Source organism: Pararge aegeria, chromosome 27, assembly GCF_905163445.1.
Source record: "Pararge aegeria chromosome 27, ilParAegt1.1, whole genome shotgun sequence".
In the NCBI taxonomy this organism is placed as follows: domain Eukaryota; kingdom Metazoa; phylum Arthropoda; class Insecta; order Lepidoptera; family Nymphalidae; genus Pararge; species Pararge aegeria.
The window spans coordinates 5,001,553-5,020,553 of NC_053206.1; the positions used below are offsets into that span (position 1 = coordinate 5,001,553).

At 34.7% G+C, this 19,001-nt stretch overlaps 2 protein-coding genes across 3 annotated transcripts; both read left to right on the plus strand.

The window, feature by feature from the left end:
• Positions 1-206: 206 nt before the first annotated feature.
• Positions 207-16,083, plus strand: LOC120635732 (protein MEMO1). Of its 2 annotated transcripts, XM_039906860.1 has the most exons (10): positions 207-368; positions 4,540-4,621; positions 5,986-6,054; positions 6,797-6,909; positions 9,260-9,371; positions 9,884-9,949; positions 11,147-11,300; positions 12,163-12,267; positions 13,070-13,208; positions 15,690-16,083. In XM_039906860.1, the coding sequence occupies exons 1-9, from the start codon at positions 320-322 to the stop codon at positions 13,205-13,207; spliced, it is 888 nt and encodes a 295-aa protein (XP_039762794.1). In that variant the 5' UTR covers positions 207-319; the 3' UTR covers position 13,208; positions 15,690-16,083. The 2 variants fall into 2 exon arrangements, with proteins under 2 accessions (XP_039762794.1, XP_039762793.1); XM_039906859.1 differs by lacking the exon at positions 15,690-16,083 and having other exon boundaries at positions 13,070-13,708.
• On the plus strand, positions 873-2,379 carry LOC120635733. Its single transcript, XM_039906861.1, has 2 exons — positions 873-1,428; positions 1,553-2,379. The coding sequence occupies exons 1-2, from the start codon at positions 1,007-1,009 to the stop codon at positions 1,971-1,973; spliced, it is 843 nt and encodes a 280-aa protein (XP_039762795.1). The 5' UTR covers positions 873-1,006; the 3' UTR covers positions 1,974-2,379.
• Positions 16,084-19,001: the final 2,918 nt, after the last annotated feature.

The window sequence follows — 19,001 nt, forward strand, 5'->3', positions numbered from 1 at the left end:
TATTGTTTCACTATAAACAACTTTTTATGACGAGTTGACTATAGTGATATGTTCTACATGTCTTTGTTCTACGTTCTTGTAATTGTACTAAATTGTACAGAATTTTAGAAATATTCGAAATTTAGTCTCTCATAGACCAATGACTAATAAGGATACTAACATAGACCAGTGGTTTACGAATCTGTGGATCATTTTATTTTTGTGATCTGTGGATATTAAGGTTATTTACATTACGTCAAATTATTATTTTTATGATTGTGAAAGTAACTTTAGGTTCTTAATTCTTTCGAAAACCTATTTTCTAATTCCTTAGATCAATATGTCCTGTCGTAATGCAAGTCACGCTGGGAGCTGGTACACCGAAAATGGTAAGCTATGACTTGTATTTAGTGTTCGCTGGGAGTGTTTATAGAACAAAGTATATAAAGCCATTTGTTATTAATATTTTTTTTCTATAGAGCGTCCTTAAGTCTGTTCGAGTCTACATTATTGAGCTTTTAGAGCTTTTTTTGGTTAACCAGTCAAAAGGTCAGTGACTCTAAGGTCATGGCATTAAATTATTTTCGTCAATCTTTTGTTGTTCTACATTCAAATAGATATCCGAAACGTTTATTAATTAGTTTCCCACACCATGTTTATTAATTTAGTTTTAATTTCATGGGCACCGTTAAAATAATAATCAAAAAAAGAAATTCAGGTTTTAGCCTTTTAGCGGTTCAAGGAACTACTGCGTTCGGAAATAAAATATTACATTGGAACACAAAATTGCTTTTCTGCAATGTTGATGTGTCATGTAAGAAATTAAACTTTTACTAAATTGAATCTTGCAAGATTTTGAAGGTTTAAACCAAATTTTAGTCTCATTTTTACTCATTCAATTTCCGAACGAAAACGTCGCCATGACACCCGTTCAAACAAATGACAGTTTTCAACGGTCGACATAAATATTTTTGTGGCGTACTTATTGTGTATTTAAAATTATTATAAGAACTTCAAGTTGAAAGCTATGGACAAGAATAAAAGCTTCGCCCTGCCCAAACCCGTACGCCCAACAACTAAGCGGACAACCGTCACCGAAGTGCCTACAACTTCCAAGAAAGTGATACCCAGGGAGAAATTCTGTTCACGTAAAAGTATTGCGCCTAATAAAATAACCGCACGCGCAAACACAACTATATTAAGTGACAAGTCGATCTGGAAACCGGAGGCGTCTTCAGACTTAGATGCCGCGGACGCCGAGATTGCATACGGAAAATTCTTGAGAAATATGCTAGAAGAGTGTCTTGTTGAGGAGAAGATAAAGAGAGAGGAAACCCAGATGGACGTCCAGATGGCGCAGTTGGCTGATAGATTCAAAAAGACCATGGACCAGCTGGATAGAACCAACAGACGGCTGAAGGACATCAAATTTGTTGTTGAACAAAAGAGGTAGGTTATTATCATCATCCATACTTCCATACTTATGCTATCAAATGCCAACATAACCTTAAGAAATGCAGTCAAATTATAATATGATAAGTGTGTTATAAAATGTAGTATTTTTTTGTTTCAGGCTCTTGGATCTAAAAAATCAAGACTGTTCCAATTTCTACAATTTAACAGAGAATTCAACCTTAGAGGAGAAGATTAACAATCTTACGTCATCAGAAGAAGCTTGTCTCGATCATTTGGAAACAATTAATGTTGATTTCGGCTTCAACCATGAATCTGGACACAAACAACTTTTAGATGCAGTTAACGAGGCTATAGAGGGATTGGAGGGTATCAAAAAGAACTCCAAATTAGACACTGCAAAGTTTCACGAATACGAAAGCTTGCACAAAAATTTGGAAGAAATTGAAAAGGACAGATTTAATATAGACATGTTAAAGAGTGAATTTGAAGTTAAATTCCCTAAATTCAGTGAGAAATTGTTAAAGGATGTATCTGATAAAATGGCTTCGCTTATGGAAGATGAGGTTGATGACAATTGAATATTATATTCACTATATTTGATTTAATATTTATGTAGAATATTAAAGGTAAATAACTCACAAAAGCCACTTGGCTAAAGTTTTTGAGCATATCTCTAGTACAACACTGATTTCTGCATTTAAAACTTCTAGCTAGCTATGTAAGCTATGAAACCCTGGTAAGGAAATCTCCCTCACTACCCTATAAATTATGAGCCCCAGCTTTCCAAAATTGCTCCAGAAGCCTGGCAGGCTACCGGTTCTAAATGCCCTAAGAAACTGGGGAGCATAGTCTTCCTTATCATTGACCCATCACTGACCCAATTTAGGGCATGTGTATCCTCTCACAATGAGAAGGTTGTAGGCCCTACGTCTACGCTTGGAGCCATTGCAGTCCATACACCTTTGAGAACAGTATGAATGAATTTTCCTTTATTTAAGAGAAAATTGCATGAGTGGCTATTATTTAATTGCTTTTAATCAATTATTAAATTTTTCGACTTTACTTAATGTTATTATTTTATGGATGACTTTTTTAATTTCATTAAAACATACTTGTATTTTAACTTAACTGCTTATTTTCATTTCAATAGATTATTTTTGCTATTGATATTATAATTTATATATTTTTGCGTTCTAATTGTGGTTGTAATTTCTTTTTCAATGTTTTTTTTTAATGTTTTTATTTCATATGATATGATTGGAAGTTTCATGCCAAATTAATGGAAATACACTGCTTCAATAAAAAAAAGGTAAAGTTTTAACATCTGATTATATACGTGTATTCAGGCAATAAATCTAATTGTTATTATTATTATGTACAACTCTCAGGCATGCAGGTTTCCTCAATGTTTTCCTTCACCGTTGAAGCAAGTGATATTTTAATTGCTTAAAAAACACATTACTTAGGAAAGTTAGAGGTGTGTTGCGTGCTCGGATTCGAAGTTGAAGTCCTACCCGCTGGGCTATCACTGCATTATCTAGTAGCATAACTGAATCAAAACTCAAAACATTTTACCCAATAGTAGATGAAATGGTAAAAATTTATACACCGTAGATGATTTTTTACAACATGTCAAAAAACAACTGTGACATTTGTATTTTATTTTGACATTGAACACTAATTTTCAATTAATGTTTCTGATTGTATTGTATTAAAATTGGATGTTTTTAAATTGATTCTGTGTCAGTAACCAACGGCTTGTAATATTTGCACGCTAGCTAATGTCAATAGCTAAAGATAGATAGAATAGATCTATCTATCTAATGCAGCTAAAAAGAAAATGTTTGTGACACACTTTTGCTGTCATTATATAAAACCCTTAGGCATGCAGGTTTCCTGGCCGTTAAAGCAAGTTATATTCAATTGCTAGAAATGTGTGAAACTCGGTAGAAGTTAAACGTTAGGGAAAAGAAAACATTGTTGTTATGTGCTGTACACTTAAGATCAGAATCTCTTTTACAATATTGCATAACAGCGGCCACAAAAGATCTTCCTTAGAGAATATACCTTGTTTTAAATAAATTATTTGTAAATTTTTTATTGTTTGTTTGTTTCATTATATGACTTAAGAAGCACTCCCAAGTGTGACATTTGATATTACAACATCTTGGATATTGCATAGAAGCAGGCGTCACTGCGGAAATCCATGATATATTATGAAAATTAAGCTTAATTTGCTATACTCGCGAAATGCAGGAGAATCTGTATGGTGTAATTTATAATCTTCTCAACGTCCTTCTGTTCTTCGAGCTATGTGCCCCGCCCATTGCCACTTCAGCTTCGCGACTCTCTGAGCTATGTCGGTAACTCTAGTTCTTCTACGGATCTCCTCCTTTCTAAATTTGATCACGTAGAGATACTCCTAACATAGCTCTCTCCATTGCCCGCTGAGTGACTCTGAGCCTTCTTATGAGGCCCATAGTTAGAGACCATGTCTCTTATCCGTAAGTCATTACTGGCAATACGCACTGTTCGAAGACTTTAGTCTTCAGGCACATTTTTGTTATAGTTATCCTTAAATAGTAGGACAATCCAAAAGTGCACGCCTCATAATCTCATTCATTACAATAAAATTGAGATTATTTGTAAATAATAATTAAACTACATCTGATTATACCGTGAAGTAATAGGCTAGAAGCCACAAAATACTGAAGCCTATAAAAAACCAACTCGATAAGTGAAGAATTTCGCTCGTTATCGTGACCACAACATGGCGCTGTAGTAATTAGTAAAAAATCTTATTTTTTATAGTGAAAATTGGAATAATCTTTTCAGATTAGTGTATTGTCATCGGTCCTCGATATGTCTACAAAGTTTGAAAGAAATCTGACCGTTTAAAGTGGGTCAAAATCGCGCCCAAAGAAGTCGGTTACAAACAAACATACAAGTGAAGCTAATATAAAGCGTGTAAAAAAGTGACATTTTGAGTTGGAGAATCACTCGGTGTGCGTAAACTGACAGTAATACCCTCCTAAACGCTTCGCTTATGAGGCGTGCAATAATGTAGTCAGTGTAAATGGCACTGCCGTATTAACAAGTTGTAAAAATAAAAAAGTATAAATACGCAATTTCCAATCGTTCCAGGTTCGGAATTGTCCCGGCAACTGGACTTATGGCTGTCAAAAGCTGATCTCACCCATGGACCAGCTCGAGCGATAATCGCCCCGTAAGTTAATACGCAAAGTCAAACTCAAATATTTATTCATTCAAATAGGAACATAGATGGCACTTTTGATGCGTTTATTACGATAACTCGCGATAACTACATTCGTAAACCTCCAACTAAAGCTACGAGTATTCCAAACGCGCCCTGCTCTAAGAATTAACCAACAACAAACTTTGCCGGGTGTTCTTTTTTTTGTTATCACCATCTCACGTTGACATTTGAAAATATTTTTAGAAGCAACCTGGTTAGGGCAATAATTCTCATCTAAGCTATATACGATAAAAAATCTTTTACGTAATCCTATGTACCATTATAGGAATTTTCTTCTTTAATACAAACGTTGAACTTTGTTAGAGGGATCTCCAAGAAATCAAACGTCAATTTATTGTAAAATTGTATGCAATTTCCTTTCTAGTACCCTCCGCACTGCAAGTTTATTTTTGCTTCTAACGTTCGAATTATTGCAGTCACGTTTAAATAAAATACATTAATTTTTCAAATATTTTAACATCTTTAAATTAAAAAAGCTTTTTTTAATATTAATATACTTTAAACGATAAAAAAGGTTGGGTATGAAATGCTCTTTCTTCATAGCTAAATTTTAATCAACTGTGGGATGGTGATGACAAAAAAACTACCCGGCTAAGTTTGTTGTGGGCTCTCCAAACCAAGGAGCGTTTGGAATCCATCACCTCAGATTTACGTTAACATAATATACGTATGAACGCTTCATAAGTGCCTGTTATAGGCCTACATGAATAAATAATTTATGAATTTGAATTATTTTATAACTTTATTATACTACTAGATTTTATATTTATATTATAAGTATTTATGTATTAGTATTATTAAGAGGGCTAGTTATTTATTAATGAACCAAAGAAAAAAATATTTTTGTACGGAAATAATAATTACATACTAAAATTAATATTTACAATAAATATGAAATAAATATATATATATAGATGTGCCCTGCGGCTTCGGCCGCGTAATTTTGGGAGGCAGGATACTGCTACATAGTCTACACTATATAGTAGATTTTGAGATTTTTTTCACAAACATTTCTTTTTGTGACGTAATTGTTTTCCAATGAAAAGGACAGAGGTAGCCGTAAAGCTTTCCCACCACGACAAAAAAAAAAAAAGGGATAGTATGGATATTACTACTAGATGAAATGGCGACTGCGGATTATTTGTCAGTGCCATTAGAATTAAACGAAATTCTCCATAATCCGAATTTTACGGATATATTTTGTCGAATCGAAATCAATATTTTTTTATGTCTTGTCATTCATCTAATTTCGATCGTTTCTCACCCCGTACCCCATGACGAAATTATTAATATAGAGATAATCTTGGTTTCAGACACGCGGGCTACTCGTATTGCGGCGCATGCGCAGCATTCGCGTACAGACAAGTCAGCCCAGTTGTAGTGTAAGTGACCTTAGTCGAATACTTCTTTCATCTTACTTATGGACGCCCGATTGGCGCAGTGGGCAGCGACCCTGCTTACTGAGTCCATCGCCGTGGGTTCGATTCCCACAACTGGGAAATGTTTGTGTGATGAGCATGAATGTTTTGCCGCACCAATCCGTTCTTTATAACAACTACTTTCGCCAAAGGTTGTCTTTAGCGATAAGACCGCCTTTGTACACCTAAACTAGTTTTTTTACTATTTTTTATTTTTATCTATGGTGTTTCTCTTTTTATTTTGTTTTGTGTGCGCAATAAAGAATTTAATAATAATATTAATAATCTGGTGAAAGCAGAGAAGGAAAAAGTACCTAAATACTTGGACCTTGCTCACGTGATTACTAGAGTGGAATTTTGAGTCGACAGTTATTGTTCCGATCGTCGTTTCAGTCAATGGTCTTCTCGCGAAAAGCTTCGACCAACATCGTAAGAAGCTTTCGCTTGGTTGTTGGATCAAGGGTCGGATACAGAAGGCAGTAGTCCTTGAAACGGCGCGTATTGTGAGGAGGTTCCTCACTCTGGAGCCCTGACCGCCGGTTGCTTGGGCATTCAAAAGCCCCGCAAGCGGAGGGTGGGTTTTTTTTATAAATTTTTTATAGAGTTTTTTATTTTTTTTAAGCATTGTTAAGAATTAAAAAAAAAAAGAAAAAGAATAATTGAAATTAGTATTTTTGAGGGATTAAAGAACAATTTTTTGTTCCAGTAAACGCATCTTTATACTCGGGCCATCCCACCACGTGCGTTTGGGAGGCTGTGCGTTATCTTCCTTAGACAAGTACCAGACGCCCCTCTACGATCTCACTATCGATAAGCAAAGTGAGTTATAAAATAATAACCCTTATTAATATTAGCTTAAAGTGCATAATCGCGCGAGAATCACGTAACGTGTGAAGTAATTCTAAGAAGAGTAAAAAATTAAAATGTTTCTGGATCATTTCTATTGTTTACAATTTCCTAGTAAAGAAGGTTCTAGGCCTTTGATAGGTGGTATTAAAGACGTACGTTGCACTGAGGGCCCGGATTTCTGACGTCATCCGGACTCGGACCCTTACCACGGTCACGGGGGGCGCTCGGACTAAACAATAGTTAGTCCAAAAGTCCACCAACACTCAGATTAAGGTTGAACCGAGCCGGCTTTCTGTCCCCCACCGAATAGGTGTAAAACCTCGGCATCTCGTGACATCTATGGACCTCTAGGCTACCATTATGGACCAAGCTAAACTTCGATTTGAAGTGTGTTCTGAAATTACCAGAAACATCAGGTGTTCTTATCCCAGTTAATTAATATCTTTATATATATATTTCTTGTGTGCGTGTGTATGTAACTGAACTCCTCCTAAACGGCTGGACCGATTTGAATGAATTTTTTTGGTTTGTGTTTGGGTGGCACCCTGGATGGTTTAGATTCACAAATCAGCCTGACAGATGGCGCTGGGGTCCGCTAGTTTATATATAAATAATTAGCACGTAACAATATTAAAAGTGAGATATACCTAACTTGTCTCGATTTCGGAAAGTCACAAACTAAAATGCAAAGCCTGTTGTAAAGTCAACATCTTCGGAAGATAATAGGAGCATAGCAATTTGCACTAATGAAGAATGTTCAAAAAACGGGGTTTTTTCTTCCTTTTGACAGTATCCGCTGCGTAAACGATTAAAAGTTTCGATAGTACAATCTATCACAAAGTTGTTCTCCTTTAAAAGTTCTAAAGATAAGTCCGCGACAGCATTTAAAGTTGCGGACGCGGACGGAGTCGGGAGGGACCGCTAGTAATATCATAACAATCAAAGGCAATTGTAATCAAAACCCTGTTAGGGCCCAGCATTTAGGGTAGCACATGGTGATGACTCTAAGTGAACGATATCATATTGGCTGATGGGTATTGGCACGATATCCATTCTTCTCATCTTCTCAGTCGGTGCGCTCTTGTCAGAGCGGTCGTGGTCGTCACTAAAGTGTCGTGGCACGCTTGACTATTCGTCGCCACTCCTCTCTGGCAGCTGCCTTTCTAGCACACTCGTGTAAGGGGACAGCCACTGCAGCCTTTATTTGGTCGGTCCATCTGATGGGCGTTTTTCCGCGTGATCTGGGGCCCTCGATTCCTCCTTGGACAACCAGACGTTCAATGGAGTCGTTGTCTCTTCTGGATACGTGACCAAAGAACGTGAGAATACTAGGCTGTACTATGGAGGATAGACGTTGCGTGATGCCGAGTTCTTCAAGAATGGCCTTATTGGTCCGGAATCCATTATCATTTACGATAATATTTTTGGATTTGTCGAAATTTCGACCCAGTCGAATCATGCATGGATCGTGGTCACGACGGGACACGTTGAACTGTATTTAAGAAATGTTAATTAACAACGTAAATCTTAGTTTAAAATCCATTACCATTATTGAGTGAAGGTTTTTTGAATTTCGAATTTTTGTAGCTAGTACTGTCAGTAGCAATATTTATGTTTGTATACTCCTATTATACTCGTGATTAAGACATGTTACGAGTCTGTGGTAGAGTGAGAGTAACATTTAACTATGGAGGGTAGAGGTAAGGAGAGTCATCTTATATGGGAGAAAAGTTGAAAAAGTGTCCAGTGTATGCGCTAAATAACAGTTCAAAAATCCTCCACAATGGCGCTGGTGGATGCACAGGGTATGGTATGAATGTAGCAATCGTAGATGAATTGAAGTATGCCGAGTTAAAAAATTTAATGTCATTATCGACTAAAGTAGTTAATTATTGAGAATTTCAACAACTTACGTTGTACAAAATATTGTGGTAAATATAACCTTACTTCCTTGTATCTCCATACTTCCTTGTTTATTTTTCAAGCCTACTCTAACAATATTTATATTTGGCGCTTCTTTTAAGAGTTACCCTGATGCAAATGTGGCGCCATCCTAATTTAATACATTTTGACGACACTTTTTCATATACACAGATGACTCTCCTTACCTCTACCCTCCATACATTTAACCTAGTTTTAAGCTAAAATGTAATATTTTTTGAAAGGTCTTAAAGGACTTCAATCCATGGCCGTAAAATAATAAAAAAAAAACATTTAACCTGCTTGGACGTGGAATTGTGATGTGATCTTTATTAAAGTGAATATAAAACTGTTATGGGTTTTATCAATAAAATACCACAATGACAAATACGTATTCCAGTATACGCGGAGCTGGAAGCCACGAGGCAGTTCAAATGGATGGACATACCCACGGACGAAGATGAACACTCTATAGAGATGCATCTGCCGTACATCGCAAAGGTGATGGAGGAGTGAGTATCCCTCGTCTAACGCTCAGGTAGATAAACTCTATGATGAAAAATGAGCTACAAAAATACTTTATGCACTTGTTATATAGTAATAGTGTAGTTGTTTCCAGATACAAGACTGGCTTCACAATCATACCTATTGTAAATGTATTGTTGTTACCAAACACAAGACTGGCTAAACAATCATACCTATTGTAAATGTATTGTTGTTTCCGGATACAATACTGGCTTCACAATCATACCTATTGTAAATGTATTGTTGTTTCCAGATACAAGACTGGCTTCACAATCATACCTATTGTAAATGTATTGTTGTTACCAAACACAAGACTGGCTAAACAATCATACCTATTGTAAATGTATTGTTGTTACCAAACACAAGACTGGCTACCCAATCATACCTATTTTAAATATATTGTTGTTTCCAAATACAAGACTGGCTTCACAAATATAATAATAAATAAAAATAAATAGATATGAGTGTATACCTATTGTAAAATTATTGTTGTTTTCAGATACAAGACTGCCTTCACAATAATACCTATTTTAGTTGGCTCACTCACCCCCGAGAAGGAGGCAAGGTAAGTTGTTTTTAAACACTTACATTAAGTTCACACGTTCTTTAATACATCTGTGAATTCATATATATATAAAAGATAGGCTGTCTGACTGAAAACAATCAGCTTGTGGTCTCGAATAATACCTACTTATTTAACCGGTCATTTGTAATCATAACTCATTCAGTTTAAACTGTTTTGGAATTTTTGTTATACTACTTTTGGCGCGTTAGGGAAAAATGGTGAGAGTAAATTTTAAGATTCGCACTCCGTCACAGAAAACCGACACCCTGAACTTAGCTATAAGGTTTGACAGTGTACACTTTTAATTGTCAAAGTTTGCGGGCTCATTCCGTTAATTGAATTGATTCAACTGTACAAAAATCTGAAATTTTAATGTTGGTTGTCCGATAATGAGTTTATTTCTTTATTTATATAATTTTTTTTTGTGATATTTAAATAACATTTATTTAACCAACTGATATTGCGTTATAATAAAACTTTCAATGTATTAAATGACGGCCGATTGGCGCAGTGGGCAGCGACACTGCCTTCTGAGTCAATGGCCGTGGGTTCGATTCCCACAGCTGGAAAATATTTGTGTGATGAACAGGAATGTTTTTCAACCCAATTTATAAGTAGTTATTTATATTATTAATAAAAAAATATTCATCAGTAATCTTAGCGCCTCTAATATTTATTATTTATTTATTTATTAAATACCTTTTTCCACAAACATAGAATGAGGCGAAAGATGAAATTTTTGAAAAGATTTTAACTTTTATCTCGTTACGCCAAAGGGGTATAACTTCTAACGCATGTACATAAGTGCACACCCTTTTTTTATAAATATTAGATAACCATTCACTTTTTTAATATATATATATATATATATATACTAGTCAAGGTACTGCACATTCCTCTTAAATAACATATTAGTATATATATATATATATATATATATATATATATATATATATATATATATATATATATATATATATATATACTATTCGACAAGGGTGTGAAGAACCTATAATCAAACATAAATATGTTATATTTATGTTAATAAATAAATAATAAATAAGTTTAAGTATGTATTGCACTTTTAAATGTATTTTTCAGATATATTTCAAAACTTAACTCACTTGTGCAAAAAAATAGTACAGAAAATTGGATTTTGAATAACAATAGCTACAAAAATATTTTATTATTTTCTAGTTACGGCGCAATTTTAGCACCATACCTAGCGGACCCACAGAACTTAGTAGTTATTTCATCCGACTTCTGCCACTGGGGTTCGAGGTTCCGGTACACATGGCGAGACCAATCGCGCGGGCGAATCCATCAGAGCATCGAGTGGCTTGATAAACAGGTAAGGGTTGATAAGGGTCGACAAGGGTTTGCGAGGGTTACAATACTTGCTGATTTATAGACTATTTGTCCAGCGACCAGTTGGGCTAGTTTGCGTGCCACGAAAGAGTTATGTCTACTTGTCTATCTCTATAGATAACTTAAGAGTATCAAGTAGAGATAATTATCACGTGGTGTGTAGATTTAATTTTAGTAGCTTAAAATACTATATACACGATGAATATATATAAGATAATCGTCAACAAGGGTTTACAAGGGTTTCCAAGTTACTAGACATTTACAGTTAATTTTAAGCATCTTGTCTGACTGATCTTCGGAAATGCATCATCATCATCATCATCATCATATCAACTCATCACCGGCCCACTACAGGGCACTGGTCTCCTTCCACAATAAGGAGTTCTGTCCTCTATCTCCAACCACAGTTCGGGCAAAATTAAACACATATTATAACCACTATAGTACAAAAATAATTATTTAAATCGGTTATAATTTGTTGGTGTAAAATCGTCAAACACTTATCCCCTCTCCAAAAGGAACAGAGCTTAATGTCGGGATAAAAAGTATCCTATATTACTTCTAACGCTTCCAAGAGTATGTGTACAAGGTTTCATGAGGATCGGTTTAGTAGTTTTTGCGTGAAAGCGTAACAAACAAACTTACATTGACATTTATAATATTAGTAGGGATTAAGAATCGACTTACCAGAAACGGACATAAATTAGTGATATCTGCATATCGTCTGCGAAATGTGCAGAACTCCTTTGTGGGGTTTGAGTATACGGTTTAACAACATGATTCCTAAGTTAATTCTTGACCTACTGAATGATACGGATGTTGATACCCAATGTTTATATCCCCAGGGCATGGACATAATAGAGAAAATGGACCCCATTTCGTTCACCGAGTATCTCAACAAATATAACAATACGATATGCGGTCGGCATCCCATCGGAGTTCTTCTGCAGGTGACTACCGTTTTCTAGTTTTAAATAGTTTAAAAATCTTCTATATTCGTATGCAAACTAAACCCTGTTAATTTTAAGAAAATGTTCGTTAAGGGCGCCGGGGTAAATCCCGAGCGTAGAAATGTTTTAGGGGCGCCCAAGACGAAATCAGCCCCTTTGACTATTCTACTTCAAAAAATATATATAAATATACATATCTCCGTCAAAGAAACTTAGCGACAAAGAATCATACAAATAGGCGCAGCTTGCGGCGACCCTGCTTTCTGAGTCCAAGGCCGTGGGTTCGAGTCCCACTACTGGAAATGTGTGATGCGCATATTCTTAGTATTTGTGTATATTATTCATAAAAATATTCATCAGTCCAACCTATAAGTCCATAACACAAGCTACGCTTGATTTGGGGCTAGATGGCGATTGTCGTAGTATATATATATATATATATATATATTTATATATACACTATATATACTAGCTGTTGCCCGCGACTTCGTCTGCGTTTGATTTTGTTTTTAAAGGATTCAGTATCGCTAAGCCTTAAATGCGTATAGTAGTATATATATACACACATATATATATATAACATGTGACTGTCAATTAATTATAGACAAATAATGTGCAATAAAATAAAATTGCGACTATAATTAAAGTTCTAAGCTATCCTATCTCTTAAGTTGGACCAGACTGCTCGCGGTGTGCCAATTTAATTTAAAGTCGGTTAAGTAACTTAGGAGTCCATCGCGGACAAACATAGTGACAGGAGATTTATATATATTAAGATATATTTTTTAATTTTTTTTTTCAGGCTATAGCGAAGCTGCGCAGTCAGTCAAACGCTCCGCAGATGTCGCTCAAATTCCTCAAATACGCTCAATCTTCAGAATGCTTTACCATGCAGGACTCATCCGTATCCTACGCCAGTGCTTCCTTGGTCTTTGAATAGTGTAAGAACAATGGCATCCGAATACGGAAACGTTCAATAATCCTATGAACCTTAGATGTGTTTCACACTGTGAAAAAAAAAACGCGCGTGTTTTTTTTACCGCAATGCGTTTAAAATACTGCAACTTGCAATTTAGTAAAAAATGTTCAATAATCCTATGAACCTTAAAGGTGTTTCACACTGTGGAAAAAAAACGTGCGTTTTTTTAACTCTCGACTGCAATCTCACCTGGAGTGCAAGATTATCTACCTACGTTTACTAATTTGATCGGTTGAAAGATACTATTTATATGGTACCGAAGGAGTACCGCGCCATCTAGTGACAGCACTGTTTGTTTGAGAACTCCCCGGCGCAACGCTGAGCGCTGTAAATTTAAGTCGGAGGCCCCGGGTCCGATTCCCGGAAGGGCCATTATAAAGGGAATTTATAATGATTGAATTTTCTCTGGTTGGTTATAGTGGGAGGGTTTTCGCCGTGGCTAGTTACCACCCTACCGACAAAGACACGTGTCGCTTAGCGATTTAGTTTTCCGGTCTGATGTCGCGTAGAAACCGAGTAGGGGTATAACTACCATTCTCCCTAACAGGTAAGCCCGCTACGATCTTAGACTCAGTTACCACCAGGTGAGGTTGTAATAAAAAAAATTAAAAAAACTCGATTGCGCTCCTTCGATGACACATAAATAATATCTAAATTTAACCCGATCGAATATATAAACGTAAGAAATCTGTATAGTGTCAGTTTACGAGGCGCCTTAACATTGCGAACCGCTGAATCGTTGTCGTAACTTTAGACGGCGCCTAACGTTACAAGAGTTCGTGAAACGTATTTTTTCTCTTTAGTAATCACCTAAATCAGCAGACATCCGATCAAGGCTATTGATTCCTAGGTTTCGAGAAATCGGGCATACGTGTCAAAAATATGCAGCCAAAAAAAACGCGCGTTATTTATTCTCAGTGTGCGCTACAAGTGTGAGTTTTCAAGTTATCAACCTTTATAATCAAAATCAAAACTATCTTTAATCAAATAAACCTGTCATTATCAATTCATTAATGGCTTGTGCTAGTCCACTACGCTGGTCAAATGCACGACTTCACGTGTCTTTAAGAACAAATAAACTGATTTTTAGCAATTTACTGTTACTTTAGGCATTATGGATATCAACCTTTGCCTCTATGTCAGATTTTTAAATAAGTTGTGTTTATATTCTCTTTGTACGGAGAGAGTTTTTCCCGCCATTACATAAAAATAAAGCGTATATTGTTAAAAACATTAAAGCGTAATTTTTGTTGCTACTAATTTGTTTATTTAATGATTTGTATTGTCTAAAAAGTTTCTGCTGCCATAGAGAAATCCTAATTTTATTATCTTAATGTTTCATAGACTAAACAACACACTTTTGATGGTATTATTTGATTATCACCATTACATATTTTATTATTTGGCAAATTAAACGTAAACGATACGTAAGATTTTTAAATGTAAGCAACATTTAAAAAACTTGTATTGAAATATTTAATAATTAGATAAATAATTCGATATCTATACAATTTTGACGGCTAAAAAACGTTCGCTAACTTGAAAATTTACACCAAACGCTTCTTATAAACGTTTCACGCTTTACGGTAAAAAATGTACAATAAGACTATAAGTTTTGTAAAAAATAATGATAAGATATAATAAAAAAACAATATCTAACTATAACGAACAATATATCATAGATATCTATTTAATACTTTTTGCACCACTAACAAAAATATTCCCTGAATAGACAAACAGATATTAAGGCTAGCGGCAAATTAAAAAAAAAATATATAAAGGTACTTGGAAAGGGAGTAAGCCGATGAGGTCATCATGATACAAAAACATTTTTTTTTTCAGTAATTTTTACCGGGTAAAACTATAACATTATCTGTGTTTACATTTTAAGTTTTTTTTTTTATAGTAATAACTAGCTTTTGCCAACGGCTTCGCTGACTTTAACTTCAATTTTAAATTTGGTAAATTTTAACTACAAATGTTTAAAAAAATGTCTTACTGCTATTAGAAAAATACTGATTAAGCTTACGCGTGAACACGTAGAACTGCCCATGTGAGAATCAGTTTTCTCTCATGTCTCCTGCAATTTGAAAGTCTGTCCTTGAGACTTGTTTATCGTCATTGTAAAATATTCTTTGAGGGGAGATTGTAATCGTTTTAATTCATGATAAAACCTAAAATAAAAGTTTTATGAGAGTATCTTGAAAAATAAATTGATAAATCAAGGATTTTATACAAACTTTCATCCCCCATTTAAACTCCCTTAGGGTTGGAATTTTCAAAAATCCTTTCTTAGCGGATGCCTACGCTGTAACAATTATCTGTGTGCAAAAAGCCCGAACTAACTATTAGGTTTTCGGTTTCACAGATATGTCTCGGAGACAGTACATAATGTACCTTTGAAGTATTATATCGGTTTTCATTTACACGTTGTTTATTTCAGTTATCATTGGAAAAAATTGTAAACGCCCTTGGGTATTTACTATTGACACTGATTGATTCAGTCGCGTCGGACGCTGTGGAGGCCTAGAACCTTCTGTACTCAGAAATTTAAAACAAAAGGAACGGTCTAAAAACGTTTCTAATTATGCCTATTTTTGGAACTACTTTGTTTCTTAAGTATAAGGTACGTATACGTTACTTTGTCACACGCGATTATGAACTCTTTATTCCGTATAATAAGGTTCTTAGTAACAAAGAGTTACCTGAAATTATAATTATTTGTTTTACTCGAGCATTAGTTATATTTATTACATATACTTGGCCTCTTAGTTACTTCATTTCCGAGTGACTTTATTTAAGAGTTCTTTTTTTATAAAATAAAATATTTTATTGAGTTAAATAATTAAAAAATTAAATTTAACTTTAAAGCTTCTAATGAAATATGTATATTAAAGCATCGAGGCATCTATAAATTATTGAAAAGGTGGATAAAAATGTTGCCAGTGCAAATAAAAACGAAGATAATGTAAAAATTTCTACCTTAATATAACTTTAACCTAATTTATAGTTATAATTATATTTAAAAGTGGTTGCTTATAATTTTTAACCTATTTTTTACTTAGTTCATTTATCTTGGGCGAGGTACTTAAGAACCTAGCCACACTGGTAACATTAATCAGTTGTGTCACACCCGAATGAGAAATTAAAATAAGTTTACTTAATGTGCAATAATATATAATAATTTTAACGTTTTTTTTTTCTAACAAATACAACTTTTATATTAGTATAACAATAATAGAAGTATTGAAATGTGCTAAGAAACCTTCGATCAATAAATATACTAGATATGCAGTGACGGACAAATATTGAATTTAGTCATAATTTTTATGCGCTCGACTATACCACGACCTTTGAAATACTGACGCGAGTAAAAAATGTTGTGTGTTAGACAATTTTTTTTCTTTTTTAAAGTTCTTTAGCGGCGTTAGGAAAAAATCATGAGAGTGAAATTATACGATGTAACGAAATGCGAGCGCAAATGGTTACACTATCTTAACAGGATGGAAGTTACGAAACCGAGTGAGAGGGGGATACAACTTCCGCTAGCTCACTTTAACGATGCGCACACCGTCTCGAAAAACCGACACCCTGAAAATAGCTATATCGACATTTTTGTTTTTCAACAATTGATTAAATTGTACATAAATCTCAAATTTTAATGTTCAATGAAACGCGCTGGTCCGATAACGAGATAACTCGATAATGCGTTTTAGTAAAACTTTCAATGTATTAAATACCTTTTTTCTATTGTTAGTGTAGTTATCTCTACAAGCGTAGAATAAGTCGTAAGATAAAACTTCTGAAAAGATTTTTATCTTGTTACGCCAAAGAAGTATAACTTCTAAGGCGTGTACATAAGTACACACACGTTTTTTTTTTTTAATAATTATGCGCTAAAAGACATCCACTTTGGTCCAAATCTGAAAGTACCGTTAGAACTTGTCTATAAAAACATATCTATTATAACTACGAAGCTGGTGTTTTATTTGAGTTCTAAAATCTGTATATTTTGTACAAATAAAATGTTAGTTAATTCTTCTCGGACACTTGAGCAATGACATCATATCTAGTAATCTTATTTATCGAAGAAACCGTAAATCAGTTAAATTACACTCTTTGGAGCAATAAAAAAAAGGCCACAATAATACGTGTTTACTTTAAGTATAGTATTTTATTATTTGGAGAATGGTTGTCTAAATTTTTATTTTAAGATTCTTAAGAAGAAGAAGAATAAAAAAAGCCCACAATAATACGTGTTTACTTTAAATATAGTATTTTATTATTTAGGAAATGGTTGTCTAAATTTTTTTTTTAAATTCTTATGCCTGTTTTCCCTAACGACGAACGCCTAAATAACTAACGCCTAATTTAAGGTTTCCTAGGCATATATAATACATCAACAGTTCACCAATAGTTATAACCTAAAAGTTGGTGAAACGTTTTTTCCTATAGACATCGCCTAAATGATTGGGCATGCAATTTAGGCGATGCCTAGGTTTAGTGAAAACGGGCATTAGCGTCGAAACGAAACTCATAACTTTTTAAATAAATCGGTCTCAAGTTAGCATTTATTTTGTAAGGTGTCCAAATAAAGATATAAGTTGCTATTTTGTGTTTTATTGTCAAAAGTATTTGCTTCCGACTTATTTCTGAGTTTTTTTATTCCTTGACCATTTCTTGATTCACTTATGATGATCTAATATGGTACAAGTTGCGGCAAGTAAGTCTAGCGCTGAACGAACGTGGAGGGGATAGCTGTGCATGGGTACTGTCGCGCAGGCAATACAATCATTACTTTAATTAAGAAATAGTATTTAGCCATTAATTAATATAGTAATGATTATAATCCAATGAAAATGAAATTATTTAATTGTAATGTGTGTGTTTGTGTGTAGTGTAAATGCATGTTTGAGTGTGAGTACAACACTGATAAAAAAAATAAAAAATGTGAGTATATGTGTTTGTAATTATTATAGTTTAGAGTTTCAAGTTCCAAAGATTTTTTGTTATCTAGGCTATAATTTTTAACAAGTTTATGGGGAAAAGAAAACATTCATGAAAACAACAACAAAAATTAACAGTAATAACAATACAATTCAGAAAGCGACTGTACACTGGAAGTGCGCGGGGTGTCGTATCGGTACGGGGGACGGAATACGACTGGAGAGCCAATAAGCGCTTGCAAACGATACGCACACCCTCCCCACGGCCCTCTTACTTCCCCATGATACCTTATTTTCGACTTCTGCGCAATAACGGTCACCGCTAGACTTTCGTGCCGCTACTTATAACGGGCTAACCTGTTAGCGGTTTGGCAGTTACGAGTATATTAAACCCGGTTGCTGTGCTACATCGTACAGGAACGCTAAATCTTTGTCGGTAGGATAACTAGCCACGGCCGAAGCCTCATGTCAAATGTTGCCTGTGACACAGTTCAGCTGGTTAACTGTCTCTATGCAAAAAAACATTGAGCGTAGCGTTGCTGCGTAAAATAGTTAGGTAAAATGTGGTACGCCGAAGTTATCGAGTTAATTTCTTGCGATTGACGAATTATGGCTTCGAAACATGGGCGGTAACAAACTGATAGGAAAGATTTACGCAAGTGGGCGATATAGAGTTTTTCTCGGGTAGCAAGTACTACGTAATCAAATCAGATATGGAAATCTTTAAGTAAAGTGACCGATAACGACATACGTAACTATAGCTATAGCAATTTTTTTTTTTACCTATCTTATAATGCAAACAACTGGTC

Bases quoted from the DNA above. Each gene is read 5' to 3' on its own strand.
- LOC120635733 (XM_039906861.1), top strand. From the start codon at position 1,007: ATGGACAAGAATAAAAGCTTCGCCCTGCCCAAACCCGTACGCCCAACA. The intron at 1,429-1,552 runs GTAGGTTATTAT...TTTTTGTTTCAG, and splicing joins TTTGTTGTTGAACAAAAGAG to GCTCTTGGATCTAAAAAATC.
- LOC120635732 (XM_039906860.1), top strand. From the start codon at position 320: ATGTCCTGTCGTAATGCAAGTCACGCTGGGAGCTGGTACACCGAAAAT. The intron at 369-4,539 runs GTAAGCTATGAC...CAATCGTTCCAG, and splicing joins GAGCTGGTACACCGAAAATG to GTTCGGAATTGTCCCGGCAA. The intron at 6,055-6,796 runs GTAAGTGACCTT...TTTTTGTTCCAG, and splicing joins CAAGTCAGCCCAGTTGTAGT to TAAACGCATCTTTATACTCG.